The sequence below is a fragment of the Sinocyclocheilus grahami genome, unplaced genomic scaffold (assembly GCF_001515645.1).
Source record: "Sinocyclocheilus grahami isolate Dianchi unplaced genomic scaffold, SAMN03320097.WGS_v1.1 scaffold1541.1, whole genome shotgun sequence".
In the NCBI taxonomy this organism is placed as follows: Eukaryota; Metazoa; Chordata; class Actinopteri; order Cypriniformes; family Cyprinidae; genus Sinocyclocheilus; species Sinocyclocheilus grahami.
Genome location: NW_015506720.1, coordinates 42,118 through 67,656, shown reverse-complemented (window position 1 = coordinate 67,656; position 25,539 = coordinate 42,118). Strand labels below are relative to the sequence as shown.

The 25,539-nt window shown below is 36.7% G+C and overlaps 2 protein-coding genes across 3 annotated transcripts in view; both read left to right on the top strand.

The window, feature by feature from the left end:
• The window catches only part of LOC107571039 (semaphorin-3D-like), a 52,486-nt gene extending 42,792 nt beyond the window's left edge, over positions 1–9,694 (top strand). Inside the window, exon 4 of one of the 2 annotated variants that reach the window (XR_001607126.1) lies at positions 9,334–9,693. Coding sequence is in view for 1 of the 2 variants with exons in the window: in XM_016257323.1 (XP_016112809.1) it covers positions 9,334–9,557 (224 nt within the window). In the remaining variant the exon portion in view is untranslated. Of the gene's footprint in view, positions 1–9,333 lie in introns of both variants that reach the window. The other variant, XM_016257323.1, reaches the window with a different exon arrangement.
• A 1,145-nt stretch (positions 9,695–10,839) lies between these two features.
• Positions 10,840–24,127, top strand: LOC107571036 (semaphorin-3D-like). Its single transcript, XM_016257322.1, has 12 exons — positions 10,840–10,981; positions 11,884–12,026; positions 13,366–13,480; positions 13,582–13,651; positions 14,116–14,260; positions 15,368–15,590; positions 17,005–17,093; positions 17,888–17,929; positions 18,157–18,314; positions 22,264–22,328; positions 22,586–22,719; positions 22,842–24,127. Exons 1-12 carry the CDS (start codon positions 10,840–10,842, stop codon positions 23,253–23,255), a joined length of 1,740 nt encoding a protein of 579 aa, XP_016112808.1. The 3' UTR covers positions 23,256–24,127.
• Positions 24,128–25,539: the final 1,412 nt, after the last annotated feature.

Below are 25,539 nucleotides of genomic sequence, written 5' to 3'. Positions count from 1 at the left end.
ATCTTACCTTATAGCTGAGACTTTTGAGCTCCAACCTTTGGCATTCCAGTGATTTTCCCATCACTCAAGCTCTACACCCAATCAAAGGCCACCAGAACTTGATGAAATTCGAGATAACGAGGGAAACGGACTCCCCGCTGCTTGAGGAGTGACAGAACCTGTCAGTGACCTTAAAAGTCCTCAATAGAGTCCCTCCTCCGGCTAATCAGCGTCTAATATAATGAGACCACTGTTTCAAACGTTCATACTGATGGAGAAATCGAATAGACTGATTAATAGCATTAACGCACACAATCACCACTAGGCCGATCGTTCTTAAAGGGACAGTTCACCTAAAAATGACAATTCTGCTATTATTTATTTACAGGTTATTCACATGTATTCCCAAGCCTATATGACTGATTATAACAGCCAAGCTCTAAAAAGAAAGAAAGAAAGAGAAAGCCTTAAAAAACATTCTGCTTGAGTTACATTGTAAAAACTTTTTTTAATGTTGTGAAAAGGTTGTGATAGATTTTAACCTAAGTTTTTAATTTTTTTTACATAATAAATACATATATTCACAATGTTGCAGAAATGTTACTAGGATGTTGCTTGCATATTGTTTCATATTTTTACATTTTATATACCTTAAATATGCACAATATTTGGCATCCCTGAATTTTTTTGTAACGCTCATCTCAAAAAGTTAAGTGTTTACCTAGATTCCTAGAACATTGAATTGAAGATTAAATATGATACTCCAGTGTGTTTGTGTGTGTGTGTGTGTGTGTGTGTATGTATGCATTTTTCAACCCTGTTATTAATAATCAGGACGTGTCTAAATACAATTTTTGTTGTTTTTTGTAGTTTTTTTATTGTCCAACATTGCATAAATAATGATAATAAATGGGTATTAATGTTTTTAAATTAATATTGAAATATGAAATTATTTTTTTTAAATGAAATGATACTCTAAATATGAAACTAAAAACACCAGTAGGTGGCGGCAAGTCACTGTCATAATGAGTGAGTCATTCAGTCATTTATCTAAACGATTCGTTCAATTGGCTGATTTGTTCAGAAACAAGCAAGCGACTGTATTTATAAATTGCTCACTGAATCACAGACTCGCTCGATTCGTTCACAAACGTGGATTTATTCAGAAACTAAACATCGCTGTGTGTTGCTTGAAGATGCACAACAGTTCTGCTGTGGCTTCGTTTTGAGCCATTTCCGTTTGTGAAATCGAGCAAAACCAGGCAATATTATGTCTAAAATTGAACACAAAATCAACTACTTGTTTATTGAACTGTTGCGTAAAATCAATATCACATCAAGTCGTCATCCTACATCTTGTTCGTCATCAACTGCATGCAATGTAAGATTTTGAAGACAAATCATATAAATAAATATTATTTTTAGATGATCTGTTTCTTTACAGTTTTAGGGTTTCTGTCTTTTATTAGAGCCACACTTCCTAATTTCTCAGAACTGACTGTTTTGAGAAGTTTCACCCTTCTCTGTTCATTTCCATTGCCCTCTGACCTTCTGCGAAATGCAGGAGATTGTTACAGGTTTTTGGCAGAGTCTCAGCGAACGTCTGTGTTTGATGTGCCCAAGGATCACTAGCAAATGTTCGCAATTGACTTGCGTCAGACACAAGACAGAGCGTTTGAGTTTTACGATCTCTGAAAACTGTGAACTCGCCAGCACCCCATTCCAGAATACTAGAAGCAAAACAACTCTGGACTTGATTATCAGGATTTTGCTTTTATTGATATTGGGTTTATAAAGATACTTTGTCAAAGAGTTCAAAGCCGAACAGAGTTCTGGGTGGCCTAATTCCATTTCCAAGCCTAATCCACACGTTTCGGTACGTGAAGAGGAATGGTAATCAAGACAGGTCACCTTTGACCCTGTAAGGTTTCGGCAACTTGGCCTTTGAAACGCTTAACTGAGACCGAACAAAAGATACACTGCCTGGTACATCAATGTCACAAAGCTGATGTACAGAAAGACGAACAGTGTCTGACAGTCTACAAATTAGAGGCCATTACTTTTTTTTTAAAGCACCACATAAAACAAATCACATTAAAATATTAGTTGACTTACAGTATGTCCCACTTCAGAGGTCTTTACATTCTTGTCTTTATCCAACTAAGTCAATTTTTCATATTATATATATATATATATATAAACTAAATATAACCCCGGTTACCCTGTTAATAAATAAATAAATAAATTCTGGCACCCAGGAAAGTACATAATTTAGACCTTTTGTACAGCATGGCATGAAGACAAGCAAATAATAATTTAATTCTTACAGTTTTTACATAATTGTTGTGTTAACTGTATTCATTAGGCTCAATTGTTCAACTCTGTTATCCAAGTAATCTCAATGTATGTAAGTTTTGTAAGTTTTTATGTAACTAAAAACCAATATTTTGTCCTAAACTAGCTATCCTTTGTCAAGCAGCATTGTAATTGTCACCTAAACAATTTTAAAAAATCATAAAACTACTATTAATTGATAATTGAAATAAAGCTGAAATAAAATAAACTGTAAATATTAGATGAAAAACTTAAAAACCTAAAGGAAAAACTAAAATGAAAACTCAAGTAAATATAAAATTAAAGCTAAATAGAAATATCACAAAACAAAAACTAATAAAAATGACAAATTTAATACTAAAAATAACAAAATTACTAAAAATGTATATGTAAACTGAAAATATTAAATTAAAAGCTAATTTAAAAATGTAATACATGTTGTAATAGTATATAAATAATACCAAGACGACACTAACTGCTAAATGACAGTTTGATTTAGGCTACATTTGCAACCCTGTTATCCATTCAGATGCTGTTATTTATTTATTTCCAAAGATAAAGTAACAAAAAGCAAAAAATAAGATTTTCAAAATATATTTAGACATGTCCTGAATATTAGTAACAGGGTTGAAATACTGCAAATATATTTCAGAAAATAAATAGTAAATAAGGCTACGGCCACACGAAGCCAGAGCTTTCCCTATCCAAACTTTTTTTTCCCCCCGTCTCAAGAAATATCTGCATCCACATGAAACCGATACAAAACGATGTAGTATACATGCCAGACCAGCATGTGGCGCTGTAATTCTGCCACAGAGATACACTAAAAACAGAGAAGAAGACTTGGACTATGTGCATAAACCTTGTGTGCGGTATACAAACGAACATGGAACAATACATTTATTAATCTGTTAATGTTAGTTAATAAAAAGACAATCGTTCAGTGTTCGTTCATGTTTTTGTTGCTGTTACGTGACGTATCGGTGTCTGACTAGGGGCGAGACGTGGGCTGATGACGTCACCGTTTCAGAAAATATATACGGATTCGCTGTCCACACGAAAACCCAAAGGCGACATTTTCAGATTTATCCACTCTGGGACCCGGTTTCAAAAAATATCGGTTTCACTCTCCCAAAACGCCGGATCCATGTGGACGAAACGCCTATACGATACAAAATGTATGCGTATACAGCTAAACGCGTCTCCGTGTGGACGGGGCCTAAAGCATATGTACACTATATACCCATTTAAACATGTATATTATTTATATATATATATACATATACCTGTACAATTTCATATAAATATAAACAGTTTTGTCTCCTGTTGTGGACGAACTGCTTTCTGAAGGTTAAGCTCCTGATGTTTACTGACCTTTTGTTGAAGAAAAATTCAAGCTGACTTTAAGCACTATTTTTGTCATGGAAAGTGACATCTCGCCACTAGCGGATCCCAAGATGTCCAAACATGACGTTCTGAATAATAAAATGAATATCCAAAATGGTTGACAGCAAGCTAAATACATTAATGGATCAAACAAACAATATTATGTACAACAATACTATTAATATATCAGCATCTACTTGTGTGGTTGCTGTAATACGCCTGGAAACAGGTTGCCAAATATCTCGTAAATAAACAACTCAGCAACTCATTAAACACTTGAAATGAAGTAATGGATGAGTTCAAACATTTATGAATGGATCATTCCAGAGCGCTCAATTGCAGCTGTATCATGTCGACCAGATGTGCGCGTCAGTCTTGATAAGCTTTGAAGATCTCAAGGCTGAACGCCGTACCCCCCTCAGTCTTACAACCCTAATCATTTCATCACATACAGGCCAGTGGAGTCAATTAGCACGCTAGTTTAGTTGCTAAGTAGCATAGCATGGATGTATTTCAGTCGTATGTTCAGTTATAACTTATAACTGTTCCAAACCATCATATAATGAACAAACGTCAGGGCTTAGATGTTTTAAGGCTGGGACGCATTAATGGAAACCATTTCCTCTCGAATTCTGGCTAGACCTCAATGTGAAATACTATCATATGGACCTGTACGCTGGTCCAGCACCTTAAAAGCCTGAGAAAGTCTGTCCATCATGCTGATAGAAGGACTCAATGGACCGGGTGGAGTCACAACCAGATGCGTCTCTGTGTGATATAAGGAAAAGAGGCTTTTGTGGCCGTGCTTGTTTTTAAGACTTTAGGTAATGAGAATGTGTGTGTTTAGAAAGTGGGTGGGAAAGGGGGATTTTTCTTCATTTATCAGAAATCCGAATTAAACGACATTGTGGGAAATGTTCCCGATCCTGCGCATGACACATGATCAACTCATGCTAGACTCTCTATAGCCATGATCTCATCGAAAGGTGGTTTCTTTTGTCGACAATAAAATAAAGATGTCGAGTGTGACTGTCTGATGCAAGCACCGTTTTCACGCTATATGTGAACGCTCTGAACAAACTAGCGAACAAAACACAGACCATCACTGGAGAGGAACAGATGAACTTATTGTGGATTTAATGGGTTTATTAAAAAAAAAAAAACTTTTCAAAGCTCTTTTTCAGTTTTAATAAGAAAAATAAGGATCAAAGTTTTAATTGTGTCAAAGTAAAACAAAATAAATGAATAAAAATCACAACATTAATATTTTACCATGGTATAATTTAATATTCAATGTATTTTTTTAATTTATGAATACAATGTTTATATAAAGTCTAAAAAATATTATATATATATATATATATATATATATATATATATATATATATATCTATATATATATATATAAAACAGTTTCTAAATATAAAGTACATACAAATAACTAATTAAATATTAAGAATAATTTCTAACAATTTAAAAAGGAGACAAACAAATAAATAGAGCAATTACTAAAATAAATAACTAAATAAATAACCTTGTCTAAATACATTTACAAATAAATAAAACATATTACTAAATGAACTGAGAAAAAAGAAAGAAAGAAAGACCCCAACATAAATATATTACTATTGTGTAATAGTTTAATATTCAATTTCATATTTTTTTTTTACTTTTAAAACGAAGCAAAAATAGTATCTAAATAAAACGCACATAAGAACGACTAACTAAAATATTAAGAATAATTTCTAACAAGTCTAAATACATTTAAAAATAAATAAGAATATCAAATGAACTGAGAAAGGAAGAAGGAAGGAAAGAAAGATATATTTCCTTTTTTGCAAATAAATAAATAAATATAAAATAAGAATAAAGAAAGAAAGAAAGAAAGAAAGAAAGAACTAATTAAAGACCAAATTCTAAAATGATGAATGAATGAATGAATGAATGAACAACAATTCCTAAGGAATCATCTCTAAATACATTGAAAAACAAATAAAGAAAGAAAGATATTTTATAGTTAATATGTAATATTTAATGATCCAAGTTTCAAAAAGTAATACAAATGTAGGAAAAGTGGAGTTCAACACTGAAATTGATCAACATGAGATCTTTAAAAAAATCAAAAATTAAGTAAAAGTATGGGTCGCCTGTGTTTGAACTCTCAATATGAAATGGTGCCAAATTCTCCAGAGCTGACGAAGAGCCGCTGCCTTCCGGAAACATTATAACTCGGCGCTGGAAGCTGCACTGGAAAGGATTCCAGCAGGTGCTGTGACTTGTATGTTGGCCTCTGTACTAAATGGCTTTCATGATGGATAGCATCAACATGCCCCAATTATGAGATTTATTTTTGTTGTCAGTGAGAAATCTCCTTGTGTCATCTAAGAATTCCTTTAATGGTGAGTCATGCAATGTGCAGCTTTAATGGAGGATGAAAACTGCGACAGGAAGAGAAATATAATCCAGGAAGACATTTGACTTGCATTAATCACAGATCCTAATTGCATTAATTTTGATTATACAAGTTATTCAGTAATTAACTGTATGTATTTTAGTGGACCACAATCCTGGATATTTTTTCTGTTTTAATGGCAGCGTAGAAACATGTTTTTCACATAAATGGGCTTCATATTTCACACGGTTTGCAATGCAAATGCTTGTCATAAAGTTAACATGGGCCTCCGGCCTCAGGCGAACGGCGGCGACTCCTCCGCTCCCTCACGGACAGCAGCCGTCCCTCCACATCCCAGGCGGCCGGCAACGAGTTCGTCCGCCCCCAACAACTCACTCCAGCCCACCGCCTCGAGCGTCCATGGCGGCAGACTGCTCCGCCATGCTCGATGGCACTGCGGACTCACCCCAGCGGCGAGGGATCTCTGGCAGCGTGCCCCTCCTTCCTCCCGGGTTTCGGCACCAATGTAACAAAGTTTGTAGATCGGGAAGAAGGAGGCGGGAACCGGCGAACTTTTAAACAAACTTTAATAATAAAATAAACTCAAAACAGCGCGACAGCCCCTCGCGGACGACTGTCGCGCACAAGCAAAACCAAAACACAAAATAAAATCCAGGCCTGGTCCTCTCTCGTCTTTCCCTGTCGTCACTCCTCCTTTGTATCCTTCCGGAGCTCCTCCGTGAGACTCGAGACCGGTGAGTGGCGCAGGTGTCGCGCATTCGCAATTCCTCCACCGGCCTCGCTCCGTTCCCACGGCTCTCGGCCCCGCCCCTCTCGTCACAATTTCTTGAGCATTTGTTGATTTTATAATTCATAGAGAATTCCTGCATGTTGCAAAATGGCACTTAGTTTATTAAATCTAATTTATAATTGGAAATTAACGCCAAGACAAAGGCTGGGTTAAGTTACAAACAAACAAACAAATAAATGAAATTAAATAATTAATATAGTATAATTAGAGTTTATATCGTGCAATTCTATAAGAAATTAACTTTTTTTCTTAGAATTGCATGACATAAACTTGCAGTTGTGAGTTATAAAGTCAGTATTGTATGATATAAATTCCCAGAATGATATAAAATGATATGATATAAAATCCATGATATAAAAAACTCAGAATTGGCAGATTTAAACTAAATTCTGAGAAAAAGTCAGAATTGTGAGTTTATATCTTGCAATTTTGACTTCATAACTCGCAGTTGTGACTTTATATCATGCAGCTCTGAGAAAAAAATCTGAATTGCTAGTTTATATCTTGCAATTTTGACTTAACTCGCAGTTGCGACTTTATATCATGCAGCTCTGAGAAAAAAGTCAGAATTGCAAGTTTATATCTTGCAATTTTGACTTCATAACTCGCAGTTGTGACTTTATATCATGCAGCTCTGAGAAAAATTCAGAATTGCAAGTTTGTATTACGCAATTCTAAGAAAAAATTTGTAATCGTAATTTTACTTTTTTTTAAAAGTCATAATTACCTTTTTTAATTTTTTATTCAGTGGCAGAAACTGGCTTCTATAAAAACCAAATGTTGCTGGAGATAAATATAAAAATATGCAAACTTTGTAACATACTATTACTTAATGCCATGTTTAAAAAAAGACAAGAAATGAAGAAGAACAGAAAGCAACATCCAGATGCATCATTTAACTTTCACCTTGACATGACCCAGCCAGAGAGACCATGAAGCCAAAAATGCCGTCTCTAGACCTTGAGCTATTTCCTGTGCAACATCTCGACTCCCTTTCATCGATATCAAGGCAGAGAGTGCGGCTAAGAAAACACCTGTCAAAGTTTATTACCGCAATCCTCCCGTCACCACAACATGCCTGACACCTACATGAGCTGGACGTTCTGCTAGTCAAACCGCTTGTCGACTTGTAATCATGCACACTTATGCTGAATATGTGGGCCCCTCGTCCCACTGGAATTGTGGGTGGCAGGAGTGCAGCTGTCAAAGAGCGTGTTGAGGGTTAATCGGCCTTAATTAGGAGAGTTGTTTTTGCCTGTTTAAGCACCAGCGAGGGGGGTTTGTGGAGATGTGGACGTGTCTGTATGTGTTTATATGAGAAATGCATCATGTTTAATTATGTGCGAATGCTGTTGTACGGGAACGCAGATATTTGTAATCTGGAATGAGAGCCTGCCGAAACCACTTCAGCGTATGATTGACATATTTATTTTCCAAATCTATCAAAGATCAGAACCACCTGTCAATGACCTTGATCTAACAAGCTTCAAACTGCAACACAATCCTTTCAAAATAGGTCTATGCAGTAAAACACATTCTTAAAAATAAAGGATCTTTATTGCCATTGATGGTTCAATGAAGAACCTTTAACCTCCATTACACAAAAGGTTCTTTATAGTGGAAAAAAAGTTTCTTGAGGTTATTGAAAATGTTCTTCACACTAACAAAAATGGTTCTTTTAAGAATTGTTCACCAGGAAGTTCTAAAATAACCCTTTTCCACTATAAAGAACCTTGAAAGGTTACATGAAGGTTAAAGGTTATTCATGGAACCATGCATGTCAATAAATAAGCTTTATTTTTTAAGAGTGTATAAAGAATCTTTTGTGGAATGGAAAAGTTATGTGGATTTTTAAGTTTCTTCATGGAACCAACAGTGCCAGCAAAGAAGCTTTATTTTTATGAGTGTGGTTCCATTAAAGACTTTTAACACCCATGGAACCTTTTCATTGCAAAAGGTTCTTTATAGTGGAAAACGGTTCTTAGATTATTAAAACGTTCTTCACACTAAGGGAAAAATTATTATTTCAAGAACTATTCTCTGAAAGGTTCTTTGGAGAACCTAAAATGGTTCTTCTATGCTTTTAAAAATAAAGGTCCTTTATTAGCATTGATGGTTCCTTGAAGAACCTTTAAAATTCATGGAATCTTTCCACTGCACAAAAAGTTCATTATTCTTTAAATTATTAAAATGTTCTTCACGCTAAGAAAAAGCTGTTCACTGAAAGGTTCTTTGGGGAATCCAAAATGATTAATATAGTAACACTGCGAAAAAACCCTTTTGGAACCTTTTATTTTTAAGAGTGTAGCTTATGTTTAATTGACATATTGAATATTCTATTTCAGGTCTTGTGTTACCATAACATTTGGGTGTTCAGAACATGTTTGAAAATGTCACATTTTAGTAAAACCTAACTGTTGTTTTCTGGCAGAACTGAGGTCGAGGACCAGCTCTGCTGTGTTCTGGGATGGTGGAGAGGGGGGAGCGTACCAGGCCTTACTGCTTGATGAGGACCGCGGATGGCTGCTGGTCGGAGGCCGAGACCACATCTACATGCTAAACTCTGACAGCTTCACCCAACCGGCACGCAAGGTCAGCGCGCACAACTACCACCATCTGACAGCGCATGATGTCACTTACCGATCACGAGGATAAGGGTCACTAAAGTGAAAACAGGCCATGACTACAATGTTTTACTGTTCACAAGAATCTGTAGATCTGTAATGCTGTTTTCATGGCCTCTCTGAAGTTACAGGATTGCAGTCTTAAAACTGCTCCACCACACACAGTACATCTGTTGATTAGCACAGAAAAATGTAATTGAATCGTCCCTCGGTTTGTAAAAGTATATGAAAAAAAAACTTATGTACTGTAGTATACCTACAGTTGTAAGTTGTAACTATACAAAATTGTAAACTTACAAAATGTAAACTATATTATCACACAGCTCTACATGTAAAGTTTTATTTATTCTATATAGCAAATCACAATTGCTTATGAACACTGCCATTACGATTTTCTGTAATGTGTATTGAGAAAAGTGCTATTTAAATAAAATTGACTTAAAATTGACTAGCAACATGGCAAAACACAAAGTAGCTTCTAGCTACGTACTCACGTTTGACTTGAACCGCAATGTGTGTTGAAAACTATAGCCTTGCTGCTGGCTATAGTGAATTAGCATTAGCTCGGTGTCTTATTTCACAGTTTTCAAGTCAACTGTCGCTACTGCAAAGCAAGTTTGAGGATATTCTTACTGAGCTAATTAGCTAAAGCTTCTTCGGTGTCATCATCTTTGTCTTCGTCTTCTTCTTTGTTTTTTATTGGCAGTTTGGATTTTTAAATAGAGCTAGCTTAAGCTACTCAACTTGACTGTTTATAGCTAGCTTCTTGAATAATAGCACACAGTTTAATAATAACACAGATATTTGAACGTGCCTTTCTCGCCCCCTTGAATATGGAGGTTAGTATTTAAAATCAATTTGCAATGTGAGCTTGCAATGTGTTTGCCAGGCATTCGTGTCTGCATTTGCATACTTCTAGCCTTAATTCTCCACTACACACCATTACAGCTAAATAAACATTACAGTTGGTTCAATATTAATTGATTCTGTCTTTTATAATAGCGAAATACCAAAAGACACCTGCAAGAAATGATGAAGTCGAACGTAAGGTCATGGCACAGCCATACATACGTGATCTTCATGATATGCTACCTAATTAAAGGCTATTACTGCAACCGGAGACCTTTTTGACCATTTAATGATGTCTTTGGAATTATCGAAATTTCCTTTTCACACAAGCTGCTGTAAAACAGAGTATTTTGACAAAGGACCTGAAGTCAGAGGGTAGAATCATTAAAAATGAGCCATGTATCATGAAAAATCATTTGTCATTTTAAGTCGTTCTAAATGTGATTTTCATTAAATGGCTATTAATGCTCACTTTAGATGGGGACCTGTATGCTGGGACGTCAGTAGACTTCATGGGAACAAACGCTGCCATTTTTCGCACATCTGTGCATAGCAGCAATCAACACTATATCCGCACTGAAGCTTACCAGGACCAGTGGCTAAATGGTGAGAAGTGAAATGTAAAATTCTGTTTTTATTGTGTGTGCAAAGACAACATGGCCTTAGTTCCCAAGGTAGACTAGTATGGGTGCAAGAAAATATTTGTATTGCTAAAAAGTTTCATTGATAAATAAACTTTCACATTGCTGATAGGTTAAAACACCAAATTAATGTTGATATCACAATTCTAAACACAGTTTTTCCCAATTTAATTAGGAAGCAAGAAGGTCTAACATATGACAATTAACATTTTAAAATCATATGTAACACAACCAAAGCTGTAAATGATCAAATTAAACATTTGGAGTATATTTCTTTAATTGGCTTACAAGCAGTTATCTGACTACCAAAGCAGACTGCTAACAAATTAGACTATTAGTTTAGTAATTTCTAAATTATTAGCTTGTTAGCTTAGCATAAAGTTGTCATTTAGCCTCTTAGCTTAGCATACAATCAACATATTAGTTTGTTAGATTAGCATACAGCTACTCAAATCGATGCTAGCTTAGATAATTTGTTATTATCTAAAGGAAATCACTATAATAAAAGGATACATTTTTAAACAGAATTTACAAACAGCTACCTTTTGGGGTCCAAGAGGAGAGTTTTTTTTAAGTCAGTCACCTGTGATGTTTATATCATGTGACTGATTACTCTGTATTCGAACTCCTTGCAGCAGACAGGGAAAAAAAAGTCATGAAGTCAAAAATGTATAATGTTTTAAAGATGTGTAGTGATTTTTCCTAAAATACAAGGCAAAATACAGGTTAAGAAAATTTTGGCAGTGGATAAGAAGGTGGTTCATGGACTGAAACCCTTGGAAACCACTGTTTTGAGGTGACTGGTGCTGCCTAATTAACTTTTGTGACATCCTCCAGCCTCACTCTGATGCCAATTTATTTTCACAGAGCCGGAGTTTGTGGGATCATATTCCATCCCTGAAACACACAGCTTGGACGATGACAAAGTCTACTTCTTCTTCAAAGAGACCGCTGTAGAGTCCAACCAGCTCGACAAGCGTATCTACAGTCGAGTGGCTCGTGTCTGCAAGGTGAGTGCCAAGTCCAGTGCCGTAATGAGCCAATAAAAATGTGAAATGGATCCAAAAGACCTTTGTCTGGTATGACGTATCAATGAGTCTATTGTAGACACTAATGAATGAATGTGTAATCGAACTCCTTGCAGCAGACAGGGAAAAAAAAGTCATGAAGTCAAAAATGTATAATGTTTTAAAGATGTGTAGTGATTTTTCCTAAAATACAAGGCAAAATACAGGTTAAGAAAATTTTGGCAGTGGATAAGAAGGTGGTTCATGGACTGAAACCCTTGGAAACCACTGTTTTGAGGTGACTGGTGCTGCCTAATTAACTTTTGTGACATCCTCCAGCCTCACTCTGATGCCAATTTATTTTCACAGAGCCGGAGTTTGTGGGATCATATTCCATCCCTGAAACACACAGCTTGGACGATGACAAAGTCTACTTCTTCTTCAAAGAGACCGCTGTAGAGTCCAACCAGCTCGACAAGCGTATCTACAGTCGAGTGGCTCGTGTCTGCAAGGTGAGCGCCAAGTCCAGTGCCGTAATGAGCCAATAAAAATGTGAAATGGATCCAAAAGACCTTTGTCTGGTATGACGTATCAATGAGTCTATTGTAGACACTAATGAATGAATGTGCTTCAGTATCATCTGTTGCACAGTAGTAAAGTAGTCGTGTATCTAATAATGGATGAATGAGGGGTTTGTTTGAGAGTAATTAAACACTAATCTAGCAACAAATCTAGCAAATTAGGTTTTCTGTTCAGGCTTTTCATGTCAGAGCATTCTTGAAATGTTTTATATATTTATTTGTGCTGTATTTATTGGTAATGTATAAAAATGTAATGTACTACTAATATATTTTTGCTAGTGAGATACTGTGATGTCATATTATCTCTTAAGGCTGGAAAACACTATTCAAATTTTGCACAGGTTTTTGCCCCAATTTGTAGTCTGGAGGAGTTGACACTAGTTGCCGAAAGTCAGAGCTAATCTGCATATTTTGGGTAGTCAGGAATTTACCAATTTCAAAAACAATTGCATAGTAATGGGCACAGATTCCAAAAATTTAGTTTCACACTATGATTCCATCCAGTTGGAAGATATCAGAAATGTTTTAACAAAAGCTATTTTGAGCCAGTTTTAGAACACAAATTTTTGTCATTTGTCATACCTCTTCTAGCAATGAGGCGCTATGTTTCTGCGTGAGTTTGTTGTGTTTGGAACAACTTAAAGGTCTGGCAGTGTGTTTTTCACACAAAGTGAGCAAGTGTAGGATGCCTAGTGTTTTAAAATTGGTTCAGATTTGAAAAGTCCTATAGTGTAGTCTTACATGTTATTGGTTTTCATTAGAATGACATAGGTGGAAAACGAAGCTTGATTAATCGCTGGAGCACCTTCCTGAAGGCCAGGCTGGTGTGCTCTGTACCAGGACCTGGAGGCATGGACACACACTTTGACGAGCTGGGTATGTTCACACTCTAATTACACGTTAATATGAACTCAAAATCTCATTCCTCAAGACTACAATCCTCGTCCTTTCTTCTCATTTTTTATTTTTATTTTTAGAGGACATATTTCTCTTGGAGACCAAAGATCCACAGAATCCAGTCATCTACGGTGTCTTCTCCACTTCCAGGTAGGTTCATTACCTGAAAAGTCTGATTCATGAGTCATTCTTTGGGTCACCAGCCCATAATCTTGTTAACTTGTTAGAGCCACATTCCAGTCAATGTTATATTTGTTTACCTCAATTCCTGAATTATCATTGGCTCCATCCAAATCAATCAATCCGTCACACTCATTCCCATTTAACTAACTCTTCAGTTTCTCAGACCTCCTTTATTCATTCCAACAACCTAAATCTGATTATCTCAGTTTGTCTTATGAACTGACATCAGTATCAAAACACCCCTAAAATCAACAATCTGGTCACAGGATGCTCTCCTCCCCACTCCCGATCCATTTAGAACAATCCGTCTCGGTGTCCCACCCAAGGAATGGATAGCTCGAGGCCAAACGGGAGGGTGAAAGGTCACCAGGCTTGAGGAACTCTGTTATTCTAACCTGGCATCAGGCTAATACATGTTTCCTTTTCAAAAGCTCTGTCTTCAAAGGTTCAGCCGTTTGCGTCTATACCATGGCCTCCATCCGAGCCGCCTTCAACGGGCCTTTTGCGCATAAGGAGAGCCCTGATTATCGCTGGATGGAGTACAAGGGGAAGATCCCTTATCCACGGCCGGGGACGGTAAGTTCTCAACAGGAAGGAATTATGTTTGGTATAGAAGTGAAGATGATTTGTCATGTGGAGGGTTGCCTCTTTCTGTTGGCAACTTGAAGGACTTCAAACTGTAATCTTGGTGTTGTGAGCATAAGTGCAAGCAAGATTTGAGGTCTACGATTGATACTGGACTGCAGATATGTTGGGGCAGCTTGGAAACCATGTGGCCAGCCACTCCATGCACTAGCTGCACTGCCTCAAGGGGGTTGTAAAAATGTTGGCAGGCACTCTGGGAGTCACGCGTCATTGCGGTTAGTGAAGTGGCTAGAGTGTGGACTTTTAGTGATGAGGTCACCAAAAGGAAGTCAATTATCAGGGCTCTGAGGTCTGCTCCATTAGTTGCCGAAGTCATAACCACGAAGCTGACCTCAACTGTGAGTTGACAGCTAAACCCTTTCAAACTATGGGGTTTGGTGACTAGAATAGGGGTGTCCAGACCTGTTCCTGGAGGTCCAGTGTCCTGCAAAGATTAGCACCTAAAATAAATAAATACACCTGAATCAGCTCATAAAGGTCTTCACGATTTCGAGAAACATCCAGGCAAGTGTGTGAAGGCTGGTTGGAGCTAAACTCCCTCCAGGAACAGGTTTGGACACCTCTGGACTAGAAAGTGCAATTAATATATTTTAGACTTGTTTCACACATAGTAAAATAGATCTACTTGAGTTTATTTCATTCAGACATGCTCTTTCCTTTGCGCATATCGTTTGAAGGTCACCATGTTTATTGGTTTTACAAGGAAAAAGCTGGTAAAAACTTGATTTTGCACAGGCAAGGTGAGAAAGCAAGTTTATCATACTAGATCATGCTATATGTATAACATGTCATGTTTTGAGGGGTTTCGCTAAACCAAATTGTTCATGACAACAGAAGATTCCTTCAAAACTGCTTGTCTTAATATGAATAAATAAGAATTATTATGCTTGCCCCAATATGATCTCGAACAGTGGCCAAAATCCACATCTGCGTAAATGTTTTTGACTATTTTTACCTTAGTCTGGGACTGTTACTCCAAATTCAGTCCCCACAGGGTTTCAGAATATAAGCTTAACTAAAGTTCCTATATCTCTTCAGTGTCCAAGTGAAACCTATGACCCTTTGCACAAGTCCACCCGAGATTTCCCAGATGATGTTGTGAGCTTCATGAGGACCCATCAGCTGATGTGGGAACCAGTGATGCCCATCCATAGGCGTCCTGTCTTCACTCGGATCAACACCCCCTACAGGCTGAAGAAGCTTGTGGTTGATAGGGTTGATGCCGAGGACGGCCAGTATGATATCTTACATCTTGGCACAGGTATGTTGGAATGCAGTCAACAAAAGATCAACGTGTTCAGTGAATGGGATTTTTTGTACTACTAAAAAAGTTTGACATCTAGCCGTTGGTGTTCTCTATTATAAAAGTATTAGACCTAAAATTGCACTGCAAATATGGAAATCACTGCTAGATCCAGTAAATGCTATCAAAGACGACCTCTGTTCCCACGCTGGTCAGTGGTCCTGTTGCCAGGGATTATCCTGACACTCTGAGGAGCCAATGTTTCTTTTCCTGTTCATTTGTCCTCCTGGACTGGTGGGTGTATGCGTGAACTCTGCCACATTTAAGTGAATCATTTAGGGCAAATAGATACACTGTTCAAGACAAATATGCTTAACCTGTGTGTACAGAGAGCCGACTCGCAATCTTACTGTGTATAGAACTAGAACAGTGTAACAGCTGTCAGCCCTCAGGGTGCTGCATAAATCCACATGCCAAAAGCCAGTGCTCACTCACCATGGTGATGAAGTAAAGGTGCATTATGGGATATGTTTAAAGATGTTACAATTGATGGTTCAGGTTGAAGTTTGATGTGAATATCTATCGATCTATCTATCTATCTATCTATCTATCTATCTATCTATCTATCTATCTAACTATCTATCTATCTATCTATCTATCTATCGTTGTTTCGTTCGTTCGTTCGTTCTTTCTTTCTATCGTTCTATCTATAATTTTATCATTTTATCCATTGTTCTATCGTACTATCTATCGTTCGTTTTTTTTCTATCTATCTATCTATCTATCTATCTATCTATCTATCTATCTATCTATCTATCATTGTATTGTTCTATTGTTCATTCTTTCTTTCGTTCTATCTATCATTATATCATTATATCCATTGTTCTATCGTTCTATCTATCATTCTAACATTATCTATCTATCTATCTATCTATCTATCTATCTATCTATCTATCGTTCGTTCGTTCGTTCGTTCGTTCGTTCTTTCTTTCTATCGTTCTATCTATAATTTTATCATTTTATCCATTGTTCTATCGTACTATCTATCGTTCGTTTTTTTTCTATCTATCTATCTATCTATCTATCTATCTATCTATCTATCTATCTATCTATCATTGTATTGTTCTATTGTTCATTCTTTCTTTCGTTCTATCTATCATTATATCATTATATCCATTGTTCTATCGTTCTATCTATCATTCTAACATTATCTATCTATCTATCTATCTATCTATCTATCTATCTATCTATCTATCTATCTATCTACCTACCTATCGTTCGTTCATTTCTATCTATCTATCTATCTATCTATCTATCTATCTATCTATCTATCTATCTATCTATCTATCCATCCATCCATCCATCCATCCATCCATCTATCCATCTTGTCTGTATAGTGAAATCACACATGGTAAATCTTCTGTATCTCCAGATGATGGCAGAGTATTAAAGGTGGTCTCTGTACCTAAAGAGAACTGGGAAACTGAAGAAATCATTCTAGAAGAGCTTAATGTCTTCAAGGTAATACAAAATCTCTGTTTTTTGTTGTTGTCTCACTTCTTGTTTATCCTGCCATCTGTTGGACTCATGACCTCTGACCCTGGGCTCTTATTGGTTGTTGTTTTCATGTCAAGCACTTCCCAAACAAAAATAACTCCTAAAGAAGAAAACCAGATTTCCCATGGCTGTCTACTCAAGTGAACAAACCCAGGGACAGGAGAGGCAGCGATACACCAAGAATATTGTGTTTAGTGAACAAAAAGAAGATCTCATTTATCCAAAACTTTAAACAGTGAGGAATGTCTCGGTTTTGCTCTGGGGATGAAGGGAATGAAAACAAACAGAAGTCAACAGGGTTAATATGAGATGCATGTAGAATGTTCTGTAGTAGAATGATGGATTCACAATAGCATTTACCTTAGAGTTTTAATTTTACACCACTGCATCCCTCAAATCTCCAGTCAAAAATTAGTTTGTACATTATGAATAAATATTTCAAGTGATTTTATCCATATCAAAAATGTAATTATGTGTATTATAGAGCAGTAAGTATCAATCAAACCTTTATGGAGACAGCAGACATTGCCTGCCATTTGGAGAAAGAAAGTCGTTTTAAGAGTTAAGGCTCATTTGCTGCTATATATGAAGGAGAAATGAACCAACAGAGCAGAAAGCTTTAAAACTTTCACAAGGGCCTGTTATGATGAGCTGCTCCTATTCAGCGCCAACAATGCATGTCTTCCTCCTCTTTGTTCAGGAGATGATTCATTTTATGTGTTGACATTTTTTTTTTTCTCTCTTTTTCTATTTTGTAGACTCAAACCACGATACTAAGCATGGAGCTCTCCACCAAGAGGGTAAGTGGGCTTGTTTTGTGGGTGGCCACTTACTTTAACAACGATAGGAGCTTCATGTTTTTTCTTTTAAACCCACCATAATGTATTGCCTCTTAGACATCCATTGTACGTGTGTCAAGGGTTTATCATTCTAATTACCATTTTTAAGTAATTTGTTAAAGGTTAGTTTGTTTCACATTTAGACATACATCCTCATGTTTTATTTTATTATTTATTTTTTTCTCTAGCAAGTGCTATTTGTAAGCAGTGACGAAGGGGTCGTCCAGCTGCCTGTGCAGAGGTGTGAGCTATATGGTAAAGCGTGTGTAGACTGCTGTCTAGCTCGTGACCCATACTGCGCTTGGGACGGGTCCTCCTGTACCAACTACTTCCCCAGCAACAAAAGGTACTTCCCTTTGTATTACATTTAATATATTCTCATTGGTCAGAAAATCATATAGGCCTAATCATTTTAGCATTTTAGCAATTATTTAAATGAATGTTTCTGAAAAAAGAAACATTAAATCAATGATAACAAATGGCAGCACTTTAAGGTGTCCTTGTTACACGTTACTTGCTATACTTATAGTAATAACTATATTATACTATAGTAATAACAATAGATTATGCATAATTAAATGCAAATAACTCTAAACCAAATCCTAGTCTTAACCATATAGCAAGTTCATGTATTTACTTAATATTACTCAGTACTTAAATGTGTAATTATACTGTAACAAGGATACCATAAATAACAATGGTACGGTTTATTCAACTCTAAGAATATTTTGGTCACACTTTATTTTAAGGTGTTCTTGTTACAGTGTAATTATACATTTATGTACAGAGTAAAGGTCTCTGCACACTGAGTCCGAAATTTTCGTATGCGTTTTTTTGTATTCGAAATCCTAAAAATTCATCACGCACAGAAACCTTGCACACTGTGTCCGATGCGTATTAATTAATCAGTTGCGAAAAAATTCGCAGAACAGCACTAAATGGAGTCTTCAAGCAGTGAGGATGATTTTGTTGTCCTCTCGCTTCTTAAAAAAAGAAAAAGAAAGGAAATATTGGGTCCATCCAATCCTGAGATATAGAGAGGTAGGAGAGTTCCCCCTCCTTATTAAGGAGCAGTGGGATTATCACGGGCGATTCAAAGTTTACTTCAGGATGTCAGTTGCTCAGTTTGATGCTTTTGCTAGCGATAGTGGAGCCACATTAAAAAGAAGACCACCAATTTCTGTGAACTAACCTTTATGGAGACAGCAGACATTGCCTGCCATTTGGAGAAAGAAAGTCGTTTTAAGAGTTAAGGCTCATTTGCTGCTATATATGAAGGAGAAATTAACCAACAGAGCAGAAAGCTTTAAAACTTTCACAAGGGCCTGTTATGATGAGCTGCTCCTATTCAGCGCCAACAATGCATGTCTTCCTCCTCTTTGTTCAGGAGATGATTCATTTTATGTGTTGACATTTTTTTTTTTCTCTCTTTTTCTATTTTGTAGACTCAAACCACGATACTAAGCATGGAGCTCTCCACCAAGAGGGTAAGTGGGCTTGTTTTGTGGGTGGCCACTTACTTTAACAACGATAGGAGCTTCATGTTTTTTCTTTTAAACCCACCATAATGTATTGCCTCTTAGACATCCATTGTACGTGTGTCAAGGGTTTATCATTCTAATTACCATTTTTAAGTAATTTGTTAAAGGTTAGTTTGTTTTCACATTTAGACATACATCCTCATGTTTTATTTTATTATTTATTTTTTTCTCTAGCAAGTGCTATTTGTAAGCAGTGACGAAGGGGTCGTCCAGCTGCCTGTGCAGAGGTGTGAGCTATATGGTAAAGCGTGTGTAGACTGCTGTCTAGCTCGTGACCCATACTGCGCTTGGGACGGGTCCTCCTGTACCAACTACTTCCCCAGCAACAAAAGGTACTTCCCTTTGTATTACATTTAATATATTCTCATTGGTCAGAAAATCATATAGGCCTAATCATTTTAGCATTTTAGCAATTATTTAAATGAATGTTTCTGAAAAAAGAAACATTAAATCAATGATAACAAATGGCAGCACTTTAAGGTGTCCTTGTTACACGTTACTTGCTATACTTATAGTAATAACTATATTATACTATAGTAATAACAATAGATTATGCATAATTAAATGCAAATAACTCTAAACCAAATCCTAGTCTTAACCATATAGCAAGTTCATGTATTTACTTAATATTACTCAGTACTTAAATGTGTAATTATACTGTAACAAGGATACCATAAATAACAATGGTACGGTTTATTCAACTCTAAGAATATTTTGGTCACACTTTATTTTAAGGTGTTCTTGTTACAGTGTAATTATACATTTATGTACAGAGTAAAGGTCTCTGCACACTGAGTCCGAAATTTTCGTATGCGTTTTTTTGTATTCGAAATCCTAAAAATTCATCACGCACAGAAACCTTGCACACTGTGTCCGATGCGTATTAATTAATCAGTTGCGAAAAAATTCGCAGAACAGCACTAAATGGAGTCTTCAAGCAGTGAGGATGATTTTGTTGTCCTCTCGCTTCTTAAAAAAAGAAAAAGAAAGGAAATATTGGGTCCATCCAATCCTGAGATATAGAGAGGTAGGAGAGTTCCCCCTCCTTATTAAGGAGCAGTGGGATTATCACGGGCGATTCAAAGTTTACTTCAGGATGTCAGTGGCTCAGTTTGATGCTTTTGCTAGCGATAGTGGAGCCACATTAAAAAGAAGACCACCAATTTCTGTGAACTTTGTGTGCAAGGATCTATATACAGTGCTTTGTGCAGCGAGATGAAGTGGATGAACTTGACAATCGCCATTCTGGATTTTGGCGTTCACTTGTAAGGTGGCTCTGAACTGTCAAAACACCTCTCAAAATACTTGCTACGGATGCGAAAAATGGGAAAAATCGAACCCGATCCAAATTTTTTATGAGCACGAATATTTCGGAGGCAGTGTGTAAACGTGATTGACATAACGTGAGGTCGTATTTATTTTTTAATGTGCGAAAATTTCGGACGAAATATTCAGACTTAGTGTGCAATGACCTTAATATTAATTAACTACATGTTATAGGGTTATATACTATATACTATAGGGTTAGGGTTAGGATTAGGGTTTGTTTTAGGGTTACTTACATAATTTATTGTTATTAGAATCATGAGTACCTGTAACGTGTAACAAGGACATCTTAAAATAAAGTGTTACCAATATTTTACAAATTTGTAAATACAGATTATTGGAGTATGTTTTACAAGAAAATATTTTTTCAGCCTTTGTACTTCAGAATGTCATGTTTAATTTCAATGCATTACTTGTTGTTCCTTTGCAATTATTTGTGAAATGTACTAGCAATTTCTGAGAGAAAATTGTTTCTGTACCATTTTTAGTGTAGAAGTGATTACAGTTAGGGCTGCACGATAAATCGAAATGGAATCGAGATCGCGATTCGACAGAAGCTGCGATTGTCATGCGTATCTTTCAGTGAAGCACGGTTCTGTGATCGGCAGTAAATCTCCATCCAAAGGCCAGAGGGCGCTCTCGCGCTGAAACTCCAAATACGCCTCGCAGAAGAAATCAGGAAATGCCTATCGCTGCAGCTGAATAAACAGAAGATTCAACTGCTTTCATTGATTCAACATGACTAATTAACACACGACTGTGGCAATATACGGCTTTATCTGAGTTCTTATTATTATAATTTTCATTAAAATAAAGTATATTTATAATGCAATGCCTTTATCACTGCTTAAATATTATGAAATATGTTGCGTGCCTTATTCTGTGTAAGAAGCCACATCATCTCACAGAAGGATTTATTTCAAACACTCGACTGACGTTATGAAATGAGTTTGGAGTAAAAACATGTTATTAAATGTGGTATTTTCACATGCTTTCAAATGGAGCAGCATTTACTTCACAGAGCCGTAGTTCACTGAGAAGCTATGCAAACAGCTGTCATTATCGCGAACGATTTCGATTTTTTGGCGTAACTTGTCAATGAACTACGGCTATGTGTAGTAAATTCTGCTCCATCTGAAAGCACGTGATGATGATTTCCTGCTGATTACAGAACCGGCTTTACTAACAAAATGCCCATAACAATCACATTCGATTAATCGTGCAGCCCTAATTACAATCTTAAATATATACATTTTTTATTGTGTTTTATTTACTAACAGAGAAATTGTAGGCTTGGTTACAGTTAATTTGGATTAATTTTATTTGGAGTATTAGTTGAAAATGGCTTGAATTATAATACCAAAAACCACCAGCAAACCTGTCAAATAATAAATCTAAGGGTCAGTGATGTCCACTTGTGGTCCGCAGGCGTGCCCGGAGGCAGGATGTGAGGTATGGAGACCCCTGGAGCCAGTGTCAGGACATGAGAGATGGTAATAAATCACTTTCTGTTCACCTCACCACTTTCCACCTTCAGGTTGTATGTGATATTGGCCAGTCCTGGAAAAAGAAAATGCACACTACCTTCTCTAGTGTACAAAATGGATACTTACACATGCTAAGATATGTGCACCAGTTCAATATAAATATGTTTACACTCTTAATACAAGTTTTTGGCTTTGCTGTTAAAGAAGTAAACAAACACATTCCAAATAAATACAAAATAAACTTTGTCCAATCGTCTCTACAGGTTCAGAGAATGCTGAGCTGAAGACGGTTTACGCCGTGGAGACGAACTCAACCTTCCTGGAATGTGTCCCGCGTTCACCACAAGCGACGATCAAATGGATAATTCAGCCAAACCACAGCCAAACCAGCAAAGAGGTCTGTCAAACATATCATGTTTAAGAGATTTAATCATGAAAAACCATAAAATATGTAAAGAACTAACTATACACTTAAATCATTCACTTCTATTCTAACTCAAACCCCTTTCTATCTCTCAGTTGGTTCCAGGTGAAGAAAACCTCATCCACATGCAACGCGGGCTCCTCCTCCAGCACTTAGCATCTGCTAATGCTGGCCTGTACCTCTGCGTAGCCTATGAACACTCGTTCTCCCGCACGCTAGCGCGCTACGAGCTCCACGTCATCCCCCAGAACCATATGCCGAAAGCGCAGAACACCCATCCCGGAAATTACGCGACCTTGCCGCGGAGCTACAAGGAACTCCATCTAATGGGAGTTAGTGGGCTAACGGCCGACGAGTACTGTGAACAACTGTGGTACCGTGAAAAACGGCGACAGCAGAAACTTCGCACGCTAAAGTGGAAGCAGGTGTCTGAAAATCGTAAAGCGAGGGTTAGGCGACAAAATCCACCAAACGGGCCTCTAGATGGAGGTGAAACGGCAGACTTTTGATGAAGAGAAGGACTGTGTCACTTCATCTGGACAATTAGTATCCTGTTTATAGCTTAAAGGCTACATTCCGACTAACTACAACAAGCGAATGCTAATGTTAGCACAACAACAAAGGCTACAGACTATAAGAACTGTATTATTCTTCTATTAAGTCCACACTTAAGTTTTATTTTGTAGCCTGTGCTAGTGTTAGCATGTAGCTTTAACACAGTGTAACCAAACAGACTGTAGCTGTGCAACTGTTATGAATTTGCACAGTCTGGCATCCACATTTCACATACATTTAATTGTATTATATTGTTTGTCAACCTTGAAATACAAGCACCTATGCTAAATGCTAGGCATGCTTGGAAAGCTAATATTGAAAATAAGCTAACGCACTGTTTTGAGTGAAATGTGGTGCAAAGATGAACTGGCTTCTTTTGCTTTCACTAGGCATGTAGATTAAATAGTCCCTAGAGCATTGTATTACTATTATATTTGGACTCTTGATACAGTCAAATGTACAAATTTAACGTTTGTTCTGACAACATAAGGTGCCTCCATGTTCAGAGGAAGTTTGCCCTGGATGTTCCCTTCATGTTTCCTTCCCCTTCCAGAACAATCTCTTCTACTCTTTCCTGAGAACATCTTTGAGTAAATATTGTGTTTGTTTTATGACTCCTTTGCAAATCTCTCCACTCTGCGCCCTTGTGTGTACAGTATGTGTAAGATGTGGTCGTGTGTGAAAGCATCTGGGGATGGTAAGTAGAAAATGGCCTCTAAAGATCAAAGAGCCTTTAAATATTCTCCGCTGCCCATGAAAATGACTTCCAGAATCATCATGCTTTTGTTCTTCACCATAACTAAATGAAAATACACTAAATGTACATTGTTTTAATGTATGTTGATTAGGCTATATAATGAAGCTCACATGTTGGGTTATTCATTTATGTCTCTCTCTAGCTTTTCTGGAGCACAGACATATAGGCCTATACTTTTAATGTGGTAGTGGTTGCTATGTATTTAAAATCCTAATACCAGATTTTAGACTTGTCTATACTACTGTTCAAAAGTTTATTTTATTTTATTTTTATTTTAAGAAATGAATCATTTTATTCAGCAAGGACTCATTAAGTTTACCAAAACTATTAGTAAAGGTGTTCTAATGTTACAAAATATTTCCATTTCAATTAAATGCTGTTCTGTTCATAAGACAATCCTAAAAAATCTAAAAATATATTAAGCAGCACAGTCATTTTCAACATTTATAATCTAAAATGTTTCTTGAACAGCAAATCATCATATTAGACTGATTTCTCATCATCATGGACTGATCAAACTGGAGTAATAATGCTGGAAATTCAGCTCTGCATCATAAATAAATTATAAATTATATTTTAAAATATATTCAAATAGAAAAGAGTTCATTTGAATAGTAATTGTATTTCATAATATTACTGTTTTTACTGTATTTTTGAGAAGACAAATGCAGCCTTGGTGAGCAATAGAGACTTCATTCAACACATTAAAAATATTACGCAGTTTTGAAAAGTCCACCTCAGCGTACTGAAAAAGCAATGAGGAAAACATTATTAGCATTCACCTAACACAGTAATAGATACTAGCATTCAGTTAATAAAACACACTAATAAAACAGTATTAGCATTCAATTAAACACACACACACAAAAACATTATTTCTGTCAGGACCACTATCGTCAAAATGATAGATACTTAGCATAAAGTTTGGTTTGGCGGTATGGTTCTGTTCTGGGCAAAAAACCTCCCTGCCCATCCATGCAGCCTGTCATGAATGAGCAAGGAGAGCAACAATAATAACCCCCCCAGGGTTAACAGAACAGAACAAGGCAGATATCATTAATGTACTCAATGATATTTAAGTGTAACACTTTGTTCAAGATAAAGGAGTCTGATTAGCAAGGAATATCAGAAAGCTAAGTCCTGACTGTGGCAAAAGGTGGAGCTGGGGATGGAGGAGGGTAATTTGCTCCGAAGCAAGCTGAAAAGCTGCTGAATAATACTGAATACAGCTTATATAGGAATGCCGCGATAGGTGTCGTATTCCTATAGGTAGATGTGATCAGCTGAGAATCAGCTGATGCAAGCTTGACTCACGTGACCTGCCAGAACTAACGCTTAAGCTTAATTAGGATATTGCAGTTGTCTTTGTACAGACATAGATGGTTCAAAACAATGTATGTGTTTCATGTCATTTGCCGGAGGTTCATTTGATTCCTGAGGTTGAACTGGTGTTTGCTGTAGATCAGTGGCAAGAAGTTCTT